The sequence below is a fragment of the Mollisia scopiformis genome (assembly GCF_001500285.1).
Source record: "Mollisia scopiformis unplaced genomic scaffold LY89scaffold_12, whole genome shotgun sequence".
In the NCBI taxonomy this organism is placed as follows: domain Eukaryota; kingdom Fungi; phylum Ascomycota; class Leotiomycetes; order Helotiales; family Mollisiaceae; genus Mollisia; species Mollisia scopiformis.
In genome coordinates, this window is record NW_017263592.1 from 679,545 (window position 1) to 700,245 (window position 20,701).

At 46.9% G+C, this 20,701-nt stretch overlaps 7 protein-coding genes across 7 annotated transcripts; 3 read left to right on the forward strand and 4 right to left on the reverse strand.

The window, feature by feature from the left end:
* Positions 1-143: 143 nt before the first annotated feature.
* LY89DRAFT_782172 (uncharacterized protein) lies at positions 144-947 on the forward strand (the record flags this gene model as incomplete). Its single annotated transcript, XM_018222554.1, has 2 exons — positions 144-453; positions 506-947. The coding sequence occupies 2 exons, from the start codon at positions 144-146 to the stop codon at positions 808-810; spliced, it is 615 nt and encodes a 204-aa protein (XP_018071288.1). The 3' UTR covers positions 811-947.
* Positions 948-1,201: 254 nt separating this feature from the next.
* Positions 1,202-2,884, reverse strand: LY89DRAFT_748112 (uncharacterized protein). The gene has a single exon (XM_018221145.1). It carries the CDS (start codon positions 2,858-2,860, stop codon positions 1,358-1,360), a length of 1,503 nt encoding a protein of 500 aa, XP_018071289.1. The 5' UTR covers positions 2,861-2,884; the 3' UTR covers positions 1,202-1,357.
* Positions 2,885-3,214: 330 nt separating this feature from the next.
* LY89DRAFT_718652 (uncharacterized protein) lies at positions 3,215-4,820 on the forward strand (the record flags this gene model as incomplete). The annotated part of the gene is made up of 4 exons (XM_018218430.1): positions 3,215-3,329; positions 3,612-3,638; positions 3,672-4,264; positions 4,299-4,820. The coding sequence occupies 4 exons, from the start codon at positions 3,215-3,217 to the stop codon at positions 4,818-4,820; spliced, it is 1,257 nt and encodes a 418-aa protein (XP_018071290.1).
* Positions 4,821-5,871: 1,051 nt separating this feature from the next.
* Positions 5,872-6,259, reverse strand: LY89DRAFT_67974 (uncharacterized protein). The gene has a single exon (XM_018213936.1). The coding sequence runs from the start codon at positions 6,195-6,197 to the stop codon at positions 5,961-5,963; it is 237 nt and encodes a 78-aa protein (XP_018071291.1). The 5' UTR covers positions 6,198-6,259; the 3' UTR covers positions 5,872-5,960.
* Positions 6,260-6,592: 333 nt separating this feature from the next.
* On the reverse strand, positions 6,593-9,249 carry LY89DRAFT_707346 (uncharacterized protein). The gene is made up of 2 exons (XM_018217598.1): positions 7,528-9,249; positions 6,593-7,481 (listed from the first exon to the last, which is right to left on the reverse strand). Exons 1-2 carry the CDS (start codon positions 8,812-8,814, stop codon positions 6,999-7,001), a joined length of 1,770 nt encoding a protein of 589 aa, XP_018071292.1. The 5' UTR covers positions 8,815-9,249; the 3' UTR covers positions 6,593-6,998.
* Positions 9,250-12,184: 2,935 nt separating this feature from the next.
* On the forward strand, positions 12,185-13,866 carry LY89DRAFT_707347 (uncharacterized protein; the record flags this gene model as incomplete). The annotated part of the gene is made up of 2 exons (XM_018217599.1): positions 12,185-12,759; positions 12,910-13,866. The coding sequence occupies exons 1-2, from the start codon at positions 12,292-12,294 to the stop codon at positions 13,864-13,866; spliced, it is 1,425 nt and encodes a 474-aa protein (XP_018071293.1). The 5' UTR covers positions 12,185-12,291.
* Positions 13,867-16,665: 2,799 nt separating this feature from the next.
* LY89DRAFT_733938 (uncharacterized protein) lies at positions 16,666-20,686 on the reverse strand (the record flags this gene model as incomplete). The annotated part of the gene is made up of 4 exons (XM_018219858.1): positions 16,666-18,293; positions 18,343-18,972; positions 19,028-19,653; positions 19,704-20,686. The coding sequence occupies 4 exons, from the start codon at positions 20,684-20,686 to the stop codon at positions 16,666-16,668; spliced, it is 3,867 nt and encodes a 1,288-aa protein (XP_018071294.1).
* Between the last annotated feature and the right edge of the window lie 15 nt (positions 20,687-20,701).

Consider the following 20,701-nt stretch of genomic DNA (forward strand, 5'->3'; position numbering starts at 1 on the left):
TGATAGTTTAGTCCTAATGTGAAGAGTTTTAATTTCGAGGTTCTACAGCCTGAACGCACGGACTTTTGTCCCCATGTTCGTTACCGCGTCTCGCTTAAGTGGGCCATTCCCGGTGGCCTCAGCTCTTACAGATATCCACAGAAATGGAAGCTTTCTTCGACAAACTACAGGCTGAGCAGAAAAAGAGCGGGGTAAGACAATTTGCCCACGCTTTGAAGTCCGGTGACAAAGAAGACCAAGAACTGGCTGGCATCGTGAGTCGACTCTCGAATGCAAGGCAGGAGCTCAGTCTGAGAGTGTCGGTTGTGAATGTTGGCTTGACTGGAAATGTGAACGATGGATTCCAAGTGGCCCAACAGGTGTTGATAGAGACCAACGAGAACGTGAGAAAAGTACTAGGAATACAGCTTATGCTTGCTGAGAGGCTCCAAGAAAGACAATTGATCAACACATGTTAGTTTCCCGGATACCTTAAATCTATCGAGATAAAGCTAACGCGGAATAGCTCAAGAAATGATCCAGCTTGATGGGCCGGACGTCGTGGCCCTTGGCCTCTATCCCGACACATCAAATGACAGTCAGCACGCTGATGTTGACGATCAAAACCTCAATTGGCAGAGAAATGAGACAGGCGATGCGCCACGGCTGTTCGCGGGTAATATGGGACTTGAAGATTCCAACAGCGCAGACTCAGTCAAAGGGACAGTCAAAGACAGCAAATTTGGAAAGGATTCTAGATTCATGTTTGGTCATGTTGGTGGACAAAGTTCTCAAAGCTTCAACGAGAACTTTTGGAAATCCAAAGAATAAAGTTCCAACTCGGAAGCTAGTTCTGGCTACGTTGGTACTTCGAGATCTCAAACCCGTTGGTTTTTTGTGTGCACAGTTTACCAAGCGGGGGCTAGCTCAGTTTGTGGGTCGACCTGTCTCGTTCGGGAAATATAAACATCATGTCTTCTACATTTCTTTCAAAATTCCTCAAGTAAAATTTACTTAGCATCAATTAAGTCTCTTAGCACCGCAAGCGCGATAGGATACGATTTAGATCGCTTGTGGCAAGTCCCAGATGCTAAGACGCTCTTTCTTTTGAGAAATAACGTCGCATCACGTGTTTTGCTTTTGGAAACTTCCAATGGGATTCAGATGTAAACAACATTCCTGAGACTGCCATCTCGTTAAGCGAGGCAAAACATCGAACATCCTTCAGACCTATGGACTTTTCTGTTTTACATCTGAGAACGCCCGCTCTCTCAGCCATTTCACCGCATACCACTCTGTACTAGTTCGAGTCAATGACCAATCATCACCAAATACATTCCTGACCCAAGATGTGTACTTCCCCGTCCAAAGCAAGCTACTATGACAGCATCTGCGTCGACATTGGCATATCCAACACATCTCGAGTCTCTTCCGCAGTCAGTACCTTAAATCCAAGCCCCTGCAACTCCTCCCTCAAATTTCTCACTTGCTCACAAGTCCTCCCCTTCCGAATCCCACCCGGAACAGAAGAATCGTAAACGCTCAAGCCATCTTCCAATCCGATACGAACTCCATCAAGAGACATCTTGAAAGCCAGTCTCGCCAGGAGACAATGCATCAGTCCCGGCAAGAGCATCGAAATCTTCGCTTCAGGCAACTTTTCCCGGATCTCATCAACGATGGGCTTCAAGGCCGCCATCGCCATCTCTAGCGCTCTTTCATCCTCTTCATCTTGAAGTAAAGAGAAAATTTCTTTCCTCTCCTCGACGGGGATCAACGAATCATCCTCAAGTGCATTCCCATTACGCCGATGTTGATCGATTCCCGCAACGAGCATAAGGATAGGCGGTGTTCCTGCTGCCAACAAGCGTTCTTTGAATACTCCAAGCGTTTTGTCCAAGATTGTATGATTGAATACTTCAATCTCAGGACGAATCCAATTCTCAACACAAGAAGAAAGCTGATCTGTCAGAAAGTGATCCGAATTCTGATATCCACCTCCGGATTGGAAAAGTACTTCAGCTGGACTCATAGTGCATATCTCTGGAGCACGAAACTCGCCATAACTTTTCAAATGTGCTCGACGTGTAGGACCATCGGCGTCTCCACCGCCCCGGACTGAGGTTGATACGTTTAGAATCGCGGCGGGGCAGAGAACTCGTAAAGCGGGGATGATTTCCTCGTAATCTTCTACGACGATTTTGTTTGTTTGGCAGCCTAGAGTGATTGGTAAGTCTGACCAAGGGAGCGAGAAAGTGGTCATATCGGCTCGTTGTCTCGTATGTAGGTGGATAATAGAAGCACCTTCCAATGCCGCTTTCAATGATTCGGTGATGATAGCGTCGGGTGTGATGGGGAGGTACGGAGTAGTGCCTTTGCTGTGTTGGTAGTAACCGGGACCAGCTTCTTTCCAGCCAAGAAGGAGCAGTTGTCCGATTGCTCCGGGGTAAATGCGGATATTGGCTACAAGTGAAGGTGGAATGTAGGCTTCAACAAACTCTCCGTGTTTCCAGAACAGATTATTCTTGTCTCCTGCTTCCCAACCATGACTTGTGAGATGCAAGACGAGTTTCTTGATAATTGTCTGAGAGTTTATCTTGACGAACCATGAAGCTGGGATTTCCCGCCTAACGAAAGGACTTTTGAACTGGGTGACTTGATCATCGCTTTCCATAGACTCCATACCGTGAAGGAAATTCGTTGATTGACTGATCAAAAGACCGCCGCTGGTGCATTTCTCCCATCCTTTGCTGTTTGAGATGGCTGTTTGGAGAGCAGCGTGGGTTTGAAGGAAGTGAAAGGGGATAAATTTCGGTTCGCATGGGTTGAGGTAGCGAGGCATGGAACCCACAGGTGCGGCAGTGATGAAGATGTTCGGCATCTTGAGGGCGGTCTTGTTGGGAAGAGGTGTGGAGTTGAAGGTAAGTGAAGGCAAATGCTGGAGAAGGGGGTTATTTTATAGAGAAATGGAGAGTGGAAGAGTCATGTGCCTTTCGATCGAGTCCTATATGAGCCGATTTCCTCCAGACAAATCTGTTTGATGACTCGATAGCCAAGTTTCACGTGAAGAATGGTACGATTGACTACTACTACAGCCTATGAATCATTTCCTGACGCCAGCTTATTGGAGTGATTCAGATCCAGGCTTTCGTCGTCTTGAAAACCACTTCTGAGGAAGGCAAAAGATTCACTTGAGCTATTACCAGAGCCAAATTCGTCTACTCAAATACACAACATGGATCCGAATGACATCTCATCTTGGCAAGAAACCTCTCCTGGAATCTTCTGTAGACCACTCGATGAACCAGACTTATACTATCTGACAAATGTGAAAATCTGGGAAAGCACTGGTATGTCTTCTCCGGGCAGTTTCCTCCAATGCTACGATTTTTGTATATTTTGAGGAAGAAATGTCTTCCGATTTCTCGCAGCTTCCCCAAGCCATCTCCGCAAGTATAGATATCTGAAACCAATACGACAATAACCAGGGCACACTGCCAGCGCTGTCACAGCACATATCGGTATCTCACTCTCCCTCCCACCATCCGAGGACCTCGCGAAAGTGTCTTCCCGCATCAAAAAGTCTCTCCGCTATGCTTGAAAGCAGATCCGGTACCGTTGTCCACTTTTAGCATCAACTATTGAGTACGAGCCTCAAGGTAAGCCGTTGAGAAGGGTCTACAGACTTCCAGACGAAACCGAAGTTGAAAAATGGATGAATGCGACTTTGACAATTGACAAATCCGGACAGACCTCAGCCGAGTTCTTGTCCTTAGATGCACCAGTACCTCATTCAGCCATCTTCATCTTCCCAAAGAATACAGAACAAGACAAGCTCGAACATGATATTATTTTCCGCAGTGGACACGATGTCATCGACGGAATGGCAACTTACGCATTGCTCAATAACCTCATCAAGTACGCAGCACAAGCATTTTCATCCCCAGACATCAACTTGGCCGTCTCATTCGGAGACGAGTACAAAAACCTCACGCCACCATTCCGAAATGCTCTTGGTTTACCCTCACCAGATGCCCTCAAATTCACACAGACAGAACTCGACGCAATCAGAGCCCAACGAATCAAAAACCGCTCTGGATCCCTCGGCATCCCTCTCAGACAACAATCCTCTATCCCAAGCAAAAGTGGTCGGGCTGCTCTCTCTTTCACGGTCGAGGAAACGAAAGCAATCATCACAGCCTGCAAATCTCGGAATACAACCATCACCCCCGCCATCCACAGTCCGGGATCTACAACCAAGAGAAAAATTGCCGAGACAAGGAAAGTACGTTAGCTACGTTATCATGAATCTCAGAAAGTACTGCAGACCACCCTACAACGGTCCCGAGTACAACATGATGATATGCCACACAAACTCCACCTCCGTCCTTGTCGTGCACCTCACCATCCCCTCCGATTCCGCTCCCCACACCGCACAATCTCCACACGAATTCCAAGACGTGCTCGAGCAAGTACAACACTTCTACCATAAAAACGCAAAAGAAGTCAACCTCCTCGACGGCGCCCGCTGTTTCGCTGCACGCACACTAGAATGGCCGACTTCAGCGCAGCTTCCGGAGCTGGGAATTCCCAGTGTTTCGCTCTCGCGGAGGGGAGTCACGGATCAGTATATACAAGCCCGACACGGGCGGTTGGAGGTCGTGGATCCGTGGGCGGTGGGGACGGAATTATCGGCTGGGTTGGGGGTCTCGGTTGCTACGTGCCAAGGGGCTATGTGTTTGCGTGCTGCGTATAATGAGGCTTATCATGAGGAGGTGGGAGTGCTGGGATTCTTGGAGATTGTGAAGAGGGTTGTGTTGGAGGGACTGGGGGTTGTTTGAATGAGGGGGTGCTCGGAGAGGTGGCGAGTAAGTGAGAGGGTGCCAAGCATGATGGGACTCCGCGTTTTCAATGTTTTACATATAGCATGGTTTTCTTAATACTAGATATCATCATCATCGTCATCATCAAGACGACAAGTCTAAAAGTCCAGAAACGTCCTTTGCTCCGTATCTTCTTCCCTAAATTTCAGTCCCAATTTCTTCACAATACAGGAATGGCAATATTGCTGTCAACTTTTCGTTTGTTGTGAATCGAGCGGTAAACGTCCAGCAAATCGACAATTATCTAACAGAGATTGTAATAAGGAGAGGTTCAAATAGATACGAAAGAGCTGTACTCAAGAACTCATAACGGCAACTCCAAATTTTCGTCCTAGCATCGATAGCACTATTCGCACTTAACCAATAATTATGCAATGGATCTTAGACTTGTGGGAATTATCCTCATACCTGCAACTTGCGGCGACTATCTTCAACAAGACCAAATATTCACCCCAACTATGCAAAGCATCCTTTTCCATCCTATACCGATTCACCTCCTTTATCCACCTCAACCACTCCAAACAACAAACCATTCCTCACAAGCCTAAACAAGCCCACCGATCAACGTAGCCGCGCCAAACGGAGACCGGCCGCCGCTCTATCTAGAAAAGGAGATCGAAAGTCCTATCCTCAACGCAGATTGCGAAGCCTCGACACATCTGATGCTGCTGCCGCCGCCGATAGATCGAAGTTGAGAGGCACCAAGTTAATTACCCAACAATGCGATTACGAATGCGAAGGTCCCGGCGGACTGGCCTGCGGCTGTAAAGACATGGCTGGTGAGCAAAGCATTCGCAAGGCCATACAATCTTTTAAAAGAAATATTGCGTGGATCTAAAGTCACTATTATACAATTTTAACATGAATGATAACAATTTGGGCCGGGAAGCCTGGCGTCTGGGGTGTACTCTAGTCCTACCAAGTTTGCGCCTAGAGGATCTCGTACTTTCCAAGAGTAAGAGAAGAGAACTTGTACATGAGATACCATTACGAAACGCCACGCAACGATACCCTGCTGCTTGACAATCCGCCATCTAACAAAACGATGCATCATTGACAAGACCGCGCCATGAAACTTAACACTGTGCCGTGGTGTTATCAGTCAGAGAGACATTGCTTAAATTTTTGAATTCCCCGCCATGAAAAGATCCCGAATACAGTAATAAAGCTTAGGATAAATAAATATCCAAATCCCCAACACCAAAAATCAAATTCATAACCCCCCTCTCCCTCAAAACTAGTTGGATCTTCCTTCCCTCCTTCCAACTCGTAGGTCATGATACCAAAAACCTCGTCGTCTAGGCTACTGAACCACTTCCCTGCCTTACCCTTCATGCAGAGTGGTAGGGTCTCTAGAACCGCGGCGTTACTATAGCGAGCACTCTAAGGCGTTTGTAGTAGACTATGGAGGTTTCGGACGTGCGATCGAACTCGCCCACGTCTAATAAGGACTTCAAATGTCTCCTAGTGGGAACCTCGCTACGTCTGCGCTCCTGGCGATAGTCCAGGCTCTTGCCGCTAGTGGAATTGTCGTCGCTCGGGTAGCCTCTAGGTGGACTTGGTCTTAAGACATTAAGAGAAAAATTTGAAAAATTGAAAAGGATACATACCTACCGCCGACAAGATCAAGATTGCGAAACTCCCTTAAAAATAGGACATTAAGAAGTGGTAAATATCGGTACACGATCATGTTTCGATTCCTCAAACACAATGCACATATAGAAGCATTTTCTCTGCAACGAACTTGCATTCAATTTGCCCATCTATCTATCTACACTACACCTCACACGCCAAGCCCAGCCAGCTAGCTAGCTTTCTCACCCTCACCCTCAGCCATCTCATCTCATCTCGAAGCTCTCTCAAAGAAAAGGAAAGGAAATATCCAGGGGGAATCACAATAGATACAAATTACGTCTCTAGCTCCGCATATGTATCTCATCCACTTCCATCCATCCATCTTATGTGCAAGAAAAGAAACCCCTTTGAAAACGAAAAGAAAAGAAAAATACAAGGAAATGTACATGCGTCATATCACATATCAATCCAGCCGCCCGTCCCGTATTACGCCATTAACCCAACTCTAGAATAAAAGCCCAAGTCTTACGCCACCGTGGAATATAACGCAAGAGATGGTTTTCACAGAGCTTGACCGGGAACTGGTTTCCGGCTGATGGGCGAGTCGGTTGGCGGAGAAGCTGGGCCGTCGAATTGGGGAATTGGCTTCATTGGGCTGGGGCCTGGGGGAGAGTTGCGCTTGGCTTGTGCTGAAGCAGCGGAGTTGCTGCGGGGACGTTGGTTGGGTGTGCCTGGCAATGGTCCGGTTGGGGTCATTGGGCGAGGTTGTAGGCCTTGAGGGGTCATTGAGTTGCCGTTAGGAGTCATGGGTCTTGGTGCTTGACCGTTGGGAGTCATTGGTCGTGGAGCTTGGCTATTAGGTGTCATTGGGCGACCTTGACCGTTTGGTGGCATAGGACGACCTTGGGGTCCTGGATTGCGGGGTCCAGGAGCGGGGCCACGAGCACCTGGTGCATTTTGTGGGCGAGGCTTGACTGGTCGGGCTGAGAGACATGTACGAGGGCAGACACCTTGTTGAGAGCGATCGAGACGAATGCACATTGCCTGGACATGTTAGCAAGATACTGATAAATACAAAGGTGAAGCTTACCCATCCATCATCAAACTCGTGCAAGACGCGAACCAACTGACCAGCCTTCAACTCAAGCTCATCACCCATGGATGGTACGAAGTCAAGCTGAACACGGTGAACAGCACTGTTGGCCGGGCCTCCAGCAGCTGCAATGGCGACACTGGTAGCAGTCTGGACTGGGGTTCCTGCATCAGATGACATGCTGAACTCGGTTCCGGCAGGGCTGGGAGGACCTAGGAAGGGACCAGATCTGGTGAAATCAAGAGCCTTGTCTCCGAGATCACGCTTCGAAGCACCACGCTTGAGACCGACTGGAGCTGCTGATGCAAGAGGATCCGCCAAAACCACGTCTCCAGCTGGAGAAACACCTCGAACAAGTCCCGGGCCATTCGCATTGGTCGTATCGATCGTCTCAGCATGATTACCGAATGGATTATCCTTGTTCGCATCATTATCCTTGGGCTTTTGCCATCCATCATTGCCCATGTTCAGAGCATTTCCTTTGCTGACACGCTTCTCGGCGAGGTTGGGGAGGAATTGAGTAACAGGTCGAAGAGAAAGACGTGGAGCGGTGGCCTGAGTACGTGTAGTCGCGTTCGTGGCTGTGCTGTTATGACGGTTGAACTGCGAGGCCTGGGGTGTAACTTCAACCAAATCATGCTTCTCGTCGGGAATCTTCTGAGCAGCTGCCTCTCTTCTACGCTTGAAGCAGAACAAGACCATCGCAAGGACTGCACCAACCAAGAGCAGGATACCAATCGCCAATCCAGCCTTTCCAGCCGTGCTCATACCACTCGATGTTGCAGTTTCCGAAGTAGCGGTCGAACTCGCAGCCAATGCATGAGTAGCTGTGGCTTGCGATGTTGTGGTTGATGACAGTGCACTCGTAGCGGCCAGGATACCGATCGAGCTGGCGGCTGACGTCGAAGGAGAAGCGATTGAGCTGGGCAAGGTCGAGATCGAGGTCGCCAATGTGGTCTGGGATTTGGTGGTCGCCTTAGTCGACGAGGTATCGGCAAGGAGGCCTGTACTCGAGGTCTTTCCAGCCGCAGTCGTGGCCGGAGTGGTCGAAGTTGTGGTATCGGTATCGGTATCGGTATCAATGGCAACTCCCAGAGTCGTGTAGCCTCCAATCGCACCAGTGAAAGTCGGAGAAGCGGTCACGTAAACGACAGAAACGACCGTCGATTGCGCTGGATTGGGGTTTGCCAATGCGTTCGCAATCGCCTCAGCTTCTGCCCATGCGGCGGCGAAGGGGTCGGCAGCTCGCGCATGGCGACGATGAAGATGATCGTGACTGACCATATTGAACTCTCTCTCGTTATCGTTGGAAAGGAGAATTCAGGATTTGAAGATTATGTTAAATATCGCACAGCTGGTATGCGAGATCGAAGGGGGGGGTAATCGGCGGGATCGAGGGAATCGTCGAGTCGTGTGAATTATTTGTACAGGCAGTATTATCGACGGGTAAAACGGGGGCTGTCGTCAAATATGTGCGTCGCGGGAAAAGAAGGGAAACCAATTATTGGGGGACCACCCGGATTCGGATTGTAAAGAACGTGAGTCGATAAAAGAAGGACGACCGTGATGGATGTTTGTGTTTTGTTTACTCCTCGTCGCAAATGAATGTGAGAGTGACGGCGGCGGTGAGGTAGGAAGGGAAAGGAGGGGAAGAAGAGCGAGAGGAGAAGACGAGAAGATGGAGAGAGCGTGAGAGAACTGTGCAGTGCAGCGTTGGTGTGTTCACAGTTGAACGTGGTGGGCAACGATCGACTGGTCCGAAAGCGGGTCTTGACCTCCTTCGTCTGTTGATGTGGCTGCAGGTACCAGGACCCCAGCCCACCTAAGGCTTCTACGCTAGGTTGAGAACCGTTAGATCCAGGTACAGCCTTTAGCCAATTTTCTCACGACCAATGAATGTCTCCCAACGACGGTCTCTCAGACCCACACTGGGTGAAACGAAATGAGGTCTGATCCTGGTCTGATCCTGCCCAGCCGTTCGTTGGAGAGAAACGGATTCAGAACATTCGAAAGAAGGCAGGAACCACCGAAACATACGCGCGCATCTCCTATTTTCAGCAAGAGAGGAGCACAGCAGCGTCATCATCATCATCATCACGAAGATCCATACGAGGAGATCATACCTATATCGTGATACAGTACTGTACCATCTCTCACTCACGCATCATGCGGGATGGAAGGTTGTGATAAGGGGCCACCAGCCAGCGAAAATTTAAAGAAATGTTTCTCCAACACCTCCACCACCAACGTTTGTTTCGTTTCCGTGTTCCCGTTACACCAAACCGAGCAGCAGGGGCTGACTGACCGTGCCACGTTCACTCACAGGTTCATCCCATCACTTTCCCAGCAAAGGATCAATACACTTCCACTTCCACATCCACATCCACATCCCACCACTCACAAATCCCGCCGAAAGAGAAAAATAATACTTATGTGCTGTCCAGGTGCCCGCGTGCAACCCCATTCAGAAACCAGGCATACGAATCCTTCCTCAATTAATATCTCCCACTCTATCGCCGCTGCACCGCACCGCACCGCACCGCACAGCAAAGATCGATCGGCACCCTCATTTCGCGCACCCCAATCAGACATGTTGTGATCTTCATTTGCGCTGTTTCATGCACCACCTGGCCACCTGCCATAACTCTAAATTAGCCATGAGACGCCGCCCGAAAATCCCTCGGCAATCAATCTATCTGACTGCTGTGCTGGTGATTTGCGGAGGTGGCCATTTACCTAGGTAGGAATGGATAGCTTCTGGAACACGTGATAATACATTAATGTTTCTGATTCTGAGATTCTGAATTGAAGAGAGTCAGGTTTGAGAAGTAGTTGCGCAACTATTGACGAGGTGTCTGAGATGGTGGTGGTCCAAATGTTGGGGACTGAGATGTGGGAGCTGGATCGTCGGCTGGGATGTCTGGTCAAAGGTCGTTGCGTAGGTAGCTTTTGAGTTCACTTAACGTACTTAAAGTTCAGCCTCTGCCCAGACTATTGATATTCTGCTTCGTGGAATCTTGGTTGTTTCATCGGTGCGAAGAGCTACCTAGGTAGAGATGTCCATATGGGCCGAGGCATCCCCAAAGTTGGGGATGCTTGTGAGGTTGGACGCTTAGCTCATGGAATGCTCTTTGCTACTGAATTATGAGGGTAGTCCCAATGCCCAGAAATATTTCAATCATTTTCACGTTCTCATATCGTGTTAATTGTTCAGACATTTGCAATTTTTGAGTTACGGAACTGGTGCGCTGTGACATCACGTGTTGTGGTCTATCTTTACTCTATGACATCTTGACGACTGAATGCATTGATTGTCCTACATCCAATTCAGCTATTTATCAATAGTTAATGAGCCGTCGTCTGTCCATACCATGTTGCAGTGAAAGAGTTGGAAATATTGCCTCAAATCAGCTAGTCATCTATGGTAACTATCTACCTATTATGTATCTGCAAAGTGGGAACCCTTGTTGTAGTCTTTCTCCAAACTCCGAAAGGAGGAGAAGGGCAGGAAATCAGACCTGTCAGTTGCAACTCTACAGTCCTTGCAAGGCCTCTTCCGAGACTGCAGCTTCCTGATTATTGATGAGAAGTCAATGATTGATATTGTCACGCTCTCTTTCATCGACGACCGGTTGCGGGCGATTTTCCCGGCCGATACCCGCCCTTTTGGAGGTATAAACGTCCTATTGTGCGGGGACTTCTACCAGCTGCCACGAGTAGCAGGGAAACCTCTCTACTCCTTGTCCCACCCGAATGTGAACGCAGTTAAGGGCCACCAGATATATCAGGCCTTTGACCGTACGATCCGACTTACTCAAGTTATGCGGCAGCAGGGAGAGGACGAGATCTCGAATAGGTTCCGGCTGGCGTTGAGTGAGCTACGGGTATCCCAGTTAACAGTTGAGAGCTGGATGCTCTTATCCACCCGTGTGACGGACTAGCTCTCTCCCGACGAGCTTGCAACCTATTGACACGGCTTTACGATTATACTTCACTGCTGACGAGGTTAAGCGCATAAAAGTCAGGGTTTGACTCTTCCTAAGGTTGTTCTGAACCTGAATCAGAGGGAGCACTGTTTAGGCCTCTCTTATGTAGCTGTATCTCGGGTAAAGACTCTGGCGAGTGTGTTTTTTGAGGTTCCTTTCGATTTTGACCACTTTAAGGCTACGAATTCAGCTGTATCTCGAGACCGTGAACTAGATTACACACGTAGAAATACACAATTATTATAACTTTCTGTCCGTGAGACTCAGATGTAAACCTAATATCGAGCGCAGCGAGGACACGTTTGCATGTGGACGCCGCCTGTGAGGATTGAACAAGAGGCCCTTGCAATTATCGTATAGTCAATCTACCCCACACAAGATGCCCTTAGTGAAATTGGCTTCGTAATTCGCCAGCGCTGTTGGCATTAGCCATTATCAACTATCACAGTGCGAAATATCAATTTAGCGGTCTTCTCTCGACATTCGAACAACTTTATCATCCCCATCTTCCATGTCATTCACCTGGCGGGAAGCCTTGAGAAAAGACTAACGGCTGTCATTGGTTCATCATCTCGGGGCCGGAAACTATAATTAGAAATCTCCCAGGCGCCACCATTCAGCCTCGTTGACGAAGCGTCTCTCAGCTCAACATGCTCACTCACGTCTCCCAAATCTCTTCAAAACTATGCACCCTCAATAGAAACTTCCTTCAATCGTTATATACACTTAAGCTATCACTATATATAACCACAACCTGCCGCCAAATCTCTCCGCAATGGCGCGCAGCTTCGTTATCCTCCTCTTTCCAAGCCTCACATATGCATACACCACCTTCGAAACCAACTGTTCGATCCCAACGAACTCGACCAACTTCGTATCTTCTAACGGCACAAGAGGTACGATGGACATCCTCTGGAGCTGTCTCTTCACAATCATCACCTGCACATGGATAGTCCAGCACCTCAACGTCCCTGAACAACGAGAAGACCGCAATCCAGGCATATGGGGCACTATATGGTGGGCTATAAAAAGGGGGTGGACAAGCGCGAAATGGATGTTGGTCACAGTCCTCGCACCAGAAATCCTGCTAGCCAAGAATGTGGGGGATCTCACTACTGTCAAGCTGGATTTGGAGAAGCTACAAGACTGGGCAGCTCAGGATGGAGTACCATGGACCAGAACCCATTCGCTGTTCGCAAATATGGGAGGGTTTGTAATTCGAAGGAGTTCACCTAAACGGGCTGTGACTACAACATTTCCCGAAACCGGGACAGCCCCACAAGAGCCTGTACCTCGAACAAGAGAGACAGCGGGCTGGAAAGCAAAACTCCGCCGCAGAATGGGATAGAAATCAAAGTCTGATGTTGCGTTCGCCCCTCCTGATGCTCACGAGCAAAATCCAACAGAGAGCAAAGAGCCCTCAACCGCTGAGCTCGGTCTATCTGCCAACGCATCCCAACCCGTCCTAATACACCTCCTAACCCAAGATATCGTCCTCCTTCGCTCAAAAGGCCTTCTACCAAAGCTACCCTACATTACACTGGAAGAAATAAACGACAAATCCAAATCCGATAGCCTTATACGAGCCATTATAGTCGTCCAAATAATATGGATGGTAATCCAGATTATCGCCCGCGCCTTCCGCTCCCTTGCAATCTCACAATTGGAGGTCTCCGTCGTTGCGTTCGCGACCTGCGCTATTATACTTTACGGTATAAATTGGGAGAAGCCTAAAGGTGTGCAAGTGCCAATAACAATTATTTCTTACCCCGGCCCTTTCCCTAAAGACACTATGGAAATTGTAGAAAGAGACAGAAACGGAGCCGATATTAGCGTCTTTAGCGGTTTAATGTTCTTGGTAGAAAAACTTTTTACTTGTCTATACGACGGCGAGAGCACTGTAAAATGGCCGCTTGGCAAACCCATCCCCAACGTCTATAACCGCGACGACCCCTGGGTGAATCGGATAATGGGTGAGTCTGTTCTCTCCCAAAGCGATATCTTCGGTCTTTTCCTCGGCACTGCGGTCTTTGGCGCTGTGCACATCGCGGCATGGAATTTCGTCTTCCCTACGCCCGTCGAAAGCCTTTTGTGGAAAATCGCCGCTATCTTATGTACGACGATGGGTTTGGTTTTCGGGGGTTACATGGTAACCTTATCTACTTTTTCTGATATTGAGTCGCTGGGGTATATATATAAAATAGCGTTAGCAATTTTATTTTTCTTAATCCCGGCGAGTTATGTGGTTTGTAGGTTGTTTTTGGTTGTGGAGATTTTTAGGAGCTTATGTTTCTTACCGCCAAGTGCGTATATAGCCACCTGGGCGACGAACGTGCCGCATGTTGCTTGAGATCGATTGTATTTGACGGGGCTATATGGGATATGGATTCGATATTTATATGTTTGATTATGAAATAAGTAATGAAATAACACTCGATGATGATTACAATCTTTGATCTCTTGATCGTTAGAAGTGTCTATGGCACTAGTGCAAGCAATCTAGTGATTTGTGAAATATTGAATTTATTTCTATACTAAATTCCGCTTGTTTGATGTTTCTGGTAGACATATAAATAAAGTATTTGAGAAGGATGTATAAACACTACCGCAAGTAAGTTTATCCGAGTCCTCGCGTTCAACTTGATTTCCGCCAGTACTTTTTTCCCATACCTCATATCCACTTCCTGCCTCTCACTACATGGTAATCCCCTTATACCACCCTCCACTCACGAACCCTCCTCGCCTAATCTAATCCCCACTCAAACTCTCTTTCACCCCTATGAAAGAGCGGGACGCGTAAGGAAAGAAGGAGGAAGTGGCAAGAAAGGAGTTGTATCTGGTAGATTGAGTTAATAGTCGTAGGCGTTCGGAAGTGGGTGATGATTGAAAAAAAAGCGTGGACGTGACGAGTAGATGAGGATTAAATAAAGATTAAAAGATTGTTATCACCTGTAGAAATGCACAATTATTATATTTTTCTGTCTATACGTGGGACTGCTCGATCACTTATCTCCTCGAGCGCAGCGAGGACCGGGGGTTTGTGGGCTGGCCCCTATGAAAACAACTTCTGTAAATACAAAAGCTGCGCTTTTACCCCCTGTGAATATTCTATCCACGGCCCCTAGTTTTTCCTCATTGTCCTTCCCCACAACATCACATGCTCTTTTCAAAAGTCTCAACATCCCAAACTTGATATTCGGCCTTCCTATTCACTCTACACTCCATTGACAACTAATTTTCTCTTAACAACAAAAAGACATCCCCTTGACAACAATATATCAACAACTTAATCACATATATTCCTCACCCACACATCACTGCAACTCCACAACAAGCAAACAATGTAGCCTGGCAACCCACAACTTCACTTGCTTAGTTCCATCTTGCCAGTTTACGTGAATCTTTGGAATTGTCCTTGAGGAGTCTGGCTAGAGACGGGAAGGGCTTATATAGACAGACAGATCGAGGTGAGTGGTGTGGTGAATTTGATTACTTGATTAAAAGGCGTTGAGTGGTTTTGTGCAGTGTATCAGGTGTTTGAAACCATGCTGGACTTCATGGTGAATTTGCTACCTAGCTTTTTTTTGAGACCGTTCTTCTTGAATTCATGGGATATTCAGACTGATTTCCGTGCAGTCAAGCAGAGGGGTACCCGAGAAAACCTTCAGAAATCTTGATTCTGTTACGAAATGTTGAGAAATGTTTGCAGGAGTCCTTCTCGCCAAATTTTTATTTATTCTTCAAGGACAATTGGAATGCTTAATTATTTTCCTTCTGATCAAGCTAGTAATTAATTGTAAGAATAATCATTGTTCTACGTGTAATTCTAACGTTGCAAGTATATACTCAGAATCTGGGGATTTTTATATCACGGGCAAATAATATTATTTTGGGGTTTATGGGATAATAGAAACGAGCTGATTTTGTTATAAGGAGATGTAGTGTTATAACATTAACTTATTGCAATTCACTTACTTCTTATTGTCCTAGCCTTGAAGGACATTCAAAAGCCAAATATCTGAGTATAAATCCATTCATTCAAACCGGAATCGGAATGCTTACAATCACTAAAGTAAGTTACCACAATTCTTCTCTTGAAAACAATAATCGAACACACGAAACCTTCCTCGAGAGCCCACCACAGCAAGCCTACTGAATAGCGAGGATCAGCGAAAAGGCGTTTGTTGCTTACGATTTGAATTCTAAGCACTTAATTACGTAACGAGCGAGTACCCATAACGAACGCTTCTTCGTCAAATCTTGATATCAACAACCTCGCGACATCGATAATCTTCTTTCATCAAACATAGTTAACAAAGAAGCAAGATGTCCTTCACATAGTATACGCATATTATGGCACACCTGTTTGTCACAGGCCCTGCTATAGGGAGATTTACTGTTGTCGAAAGTGAGCCAGCTTTAGTGGAATTCTGGGATGAATTTTTGTATTGGAAGGAGCCGAGAAATGTAGGTTTACAGGCTAGACTTTTTGTAGGATTTTTTCGGTTATCTCAGACGACAAATTGTGCTTTTTTGTTCCCGGCTCGGTTAGTCAGCATCGCCGCTTTGCTTAGGCACTACTCACCCTTGTCTCACCCTCTGCTCAGGTTAAGTCACGTTCCTGCTCTGCTTCCAGGTGGGCAATTATGATATGCTTACTATCTGGTTCTTCTCTACAATGTTTATTAACTCTATACGAGTATAGTTAAGGGGACAAACTCGATTAAAGTGGCCAGCCGCGATTACCTAGTCTGGCACGCTCGTACGATGATACACAACCACTCCATGCTGCGAGGCTGCCGTCTAACTAAACCGTACGAGCACGACCTCGACTCAACCTGTCCTCCCAACTCAACAAATCCAGATGCTATGTTCTTCAGCACTTCTACAATAATGCCCTGGGACCTAGACTAAAGGTCTTTGTGGGCCTATACTTAACACTCTTAGGGACCTGCATGTGTTGGAGCCGCTAAATCGGATACAAGATTCTCTAATGTTTTCCAAAGCAATGGCCCTACGTTGCACGATCCCAATGCTGGTTATCAGGATACCTGGTAATCTTAAGTAAAGGCTTGAAGTAGGATATAATTTCACAGCGATTCAAGGGAATAGGAATGATCTGTCTTTGGATCTTAAATGCTCATTACCATTATCGATACATCCAGCTGTCACCGTCTTCCGCCTGGAATCCGTTATTATGTCCTTGATTTGATTGAGAGAGAAACTCAGAGGTGTTCCCAGTATTGAAACTTTCGGGCTCGTCGAAGGTCGACATTTCAGAACCATTAAACAGGATTTCAGAAGAGAAAGGGTAAGAATTATACAGAGCATTCTGTTCATAATTCTGAGGAGGTCCTTCTGGTGGGGGCCAGGTATCCTGTCTTGTGTCTTCGGCTGCTACCAGCGGTGGGAAACTCCACTCGAAACTGGTACCTTGTATTGCTATGTTTTCCTGAGACTGGGTAGCTCTGGATGATATCTGATTTTCTAGCACCACTCCACTATCGGCATTCGAACTCGTTGATGTTTCGAATTGGGTAGCTTGTAGGTCGTTACTGCGGTGTGTAGATGATGCTGAAACTTCATTCTCTGGCAATGTCGAGGAGACACTCAAGCGCTGATATTCCTCAAATAGAGTGTTGATCCCCTGGGCAATTACTCTTTCCAGATGCATCTGTCGCTGTTCTTCGGTGATTTCCTGCCCGACCAAACCTGGGCTGGAATCCAGTTGTTCTCTGATCATAATAGGCCCATGGGTGTTACAATATTCACGGAACAGACGCATTTCTATGGAAAGACTAGTGTTTATATAAGGTGAAGCTGGGCATGGATGTCTTGGGAATAGAATGTTCCAAATCGCATACCACTGGTCCTCTTCACATAATTTCCGGTTAGACTTTCTCGTCAGTTGTCGTTCTTTCTCTGTAGATATCCCATCTAAAGTCTCCGGGTCATTTGCTTGGCATGTTCCAACACCCACGTGCATTTGGAGAGTCTGTGCGTCTTGGAAGTTCGTCTCTAAGCAACACTGGCAATATCGCTTGGGGGTATGTTTCCTGCAGAGATGCTGTTTAACGTCTCGAATCCTGCTAAGTTTCTTTGTACAACAACTGCGGTGCTTAACCAAGTCGAATTTCAAATAAGGGCATGCAAGCGACCTTTGCGTTGCTTTATCTTCGCTGGCATGTTTCTTGCGCGGCGGCTTAAAGTTGTCCTTATTAGCCCCATCATCATCATCATCATCTTCTTCTTCTTCTTCTTCTCTGTCTCTCTTTCGACAGTTGTTTGAAGTACCGGTAGTAGTACCAGATCCATTTCCACTGGCATATGTTACAGACTGTCCCGCATTACTGCTTGGAGACAACTGATATTGAGTCAAACCTCGGAATTTGGTAAGCAGTGCTAAAAGAACAGTTCGAAGCACTGGATATGCCGGCTCATCAATATCCAGCGTGTCATCTTGGTTCGATGAATCAGATGTTGAAAAGAGGTCTGAATCTAAATATATGTCCAGAGATCCCGTCGTGGCCATAGATTGATAACCTTCGGCCAGCTGCGTTTCATCTTCTACCAACAATTTGCATTTCGGATCATCCATGTGAAGGTGTGACGGACTGTTTTCGAGAACATCATAAGCTCCCTTTTTAATGATCGAAGTACTTGAAACATGTTCACCCTTTTCAGACCCGGAGAGCGTGAATACATTTTCTTCCTCGCTAACCACATGTTGATTTTGAAATAAGCGAGGTGTATCCATCGGGGTTTCAATATCTGGGTCTATAAACAATTAGTAACATCTCAAACGCCATGGAATCAGGTTATATACTCTCTACGGCATCAGCTTGAGGCTCCGGGCACTGGCTGAGGATGTGACGACACGATTTGAGAACATGAAGATCAATGGGGCCAATCCAGGGATGTTGGCTAGTGCAACAAGTACACAATCTCCAGGGGCGAAACGGGTGCCAAAGGAAAACGTTACCGGTATGTTTTGCCAATTGTACCGTTAAATGCTTTCCTTGGAGAAGGATTTGTTCGTTGGCAATGGTAGCTTCGTTTGCCCGCAAATAATATAGGAGTTTGTCAAATGACAATTCAAGCCCCGGATACCCTTCTGGCCGACGAGAGATTGGAAACCCCTGGATAATACTTCCTTCAGATCCAACAAGGTCATGCCAGTATAAGTTCGAGTCTATAGGCCGTATGAGACCCTCACCAATAGCACACCAGCCTTTGTACTTTAGTCCTCTTGACAATGATGGGTTGGCATCAACAGCAAACCCTGTGATCGACGGTGTGTACGAATGAAAAGAACCTGTACTGTTTCTAAGAGCGGCACGAAACCAAGCTAGCTGCTCGCCACATTCTGCGATGAAGTGTGCTGGCCCGGTCGCTTTGACGAACAAGTGGGAGCCCCAAATTTTAGCTGCGAGACGTGTGTTATCCGGAAGAATTTCTATATGAGTATAAGTGCGGGCTATGTTAGAACTGAGCGCGATTGCAGGCCTTACCAGAATGTGTGTCTTCAGTGTCGTGGACGGCTTCCAGGATTACATCAAGAAGTCGTGATCCGTTTGCGAGCCACGTCTGGCTCAGATACTCCCTGACTGTTAATCCTTGGGCCACTTTTGGAGAACCTGTTAGGACAAGCGAGTTTTCCACTTGTGTTAGTTGTGTATAGAGCTCGTTTGGGAGTTCTCCCTCCTTCTCATTTTCCCACCGAAGTTCAAATTGGACTTCACAAGCACCAAGAGCTCGTCGTTTGCTAAGGACTCCAGTTGGGAGCTTTTCTAGTATTTTTCTGCGAATATTCTCAATCATAACAGGAGGCTGATTCGTACTACACTGAATGGAGAGCTCTTTTCTCACACTTGAGATAAACCACTCGTAGGCGGGGCTGTTGAGAATGACCTGTTGATAGACAGCCAGATCGATCTCTGGAATAATTTCATCTTCATCTTTCACTCCTTTGAAAAATTCGTCACGTTCAGAGAGCGGATGATCTTCTTCGGCTTTGCTGCTCCACATCTTCATTTTATCGGCTATTGACATTCCTTTGGAACCATCTTGCCAACTGTCGGGTTCATCATCCTCCTCAGGATGACAAACCATTGCTTCAAGTTGCGCAATGATCTCCCTGATGGAGCTTGTTAGTCCAAATCTGCAATCTAAGATTGATCCACTTACTCATGCCGCTTGTGAATGAAGTACATTATTTCTTGATTCACTGGGGTGGAAGAATCATAGCCAATCTTGATTGCAAAGGCTTTCATAAGTTCGGGTAGAGCACTGGATATTGTGCTCCAAATTTGGGAGTCGAACTGTTTCCCGAGTTTGCCAAAAATATTGCTGCATAGATCGGCAATATATTGTTGAGCTAGAGGTCGGGCAACTGTGCTCCCAGCTGAGTATATGGTCTTGGAATCCTCGCCATCTGTTTTGTTTATCGTACCAGTGGACTTATTCTTCTGGGAAGATCGTGGCTGCTCCATTAACTGTAAATTCGACGTGTTGTTTCTATTAGGCGCAGACGCGTAACCAGAGTCGGTGAGAGGTATGTCCTCTAAAGCAGTTTCATCTTGTTGAGCACTAGGTCGAGAAACTGTGTTCCCTGCTGAGTATACGATCTTAGCATCCTTTCGGTTTATGCTGTCTGTTACATCAATGGCCAGGATGCTTGCATGGATTGGAGATCCTGCAGATCTGGAACCAAGACTTAGGCCACCGCCTCGGGACTTATTGCTGTCGATATCAATCCACTCCATGATATCTTGCTTGGGTAAGCCTTGACGTCCCATGAAATGATCGTCGATATGATCGAAGCGTTCGTTCCATGATTCAAGTCCTCTCTTAGTAAGATCAATCAATCGGATGCAAAATCCACACCAGAAGCGAGTCTGGAAACTCCGTCCAATGCGGCAAGATTCCAGTTCGGATTTGACGACCTCTTTATCCGAGATGGAATGGTCCTTGGTCAAATGGTCTTGGAATGTCTGTCGGCGGTAACAGACCTTGATGCAGGGGCTGCCTTCTGGCTCCTCTTGGTTGCAACGCCATGACTCAAGTTGAAAATGTTGCGAGTTCTCATGACGCTTCCAATCGTTCTTACTGCCAAAGGTTTTGTCACAATTTGAAAATGTGCAGCCATAAGGCCGCCTGTGACGTTTCATATTTCCTGTCCGGTG

Excerpts from the sequence above, each read along its gene's own strand:
- LY89DRAFT_748112 (XM_018221145.1), bottom strand. The coding sequence starts at position 2,860 with ATGCCGAACATCTTCATCACTGCCGCACCTGTGGGTTCCATGCCTCGC.
- LY89DRAFT_67974 (XM_018213936.1), bottom strand. The coding sequence starts at position 6,197 with ATGAAGGGTAAGGCAGGGAAGTGGTTCAGTAGCCTAGACGACGAGGTT.
- LY89DRAFT_707346 (XM_018217598.1), bottom strand. The coding sequence starts at position 8,814 with ATGGTCAGTCACGATCATCTTCATCGTCGCCATGCGCGAGCTGCCGAC. Across the intron at positions 7,482-7,527 it reads ACGAGTTTGATGATGGATGG|GCAATGTGCATTCGTCTCGA; the intron begins GTAAGCTTCACC and ends TAACATGTCCAG.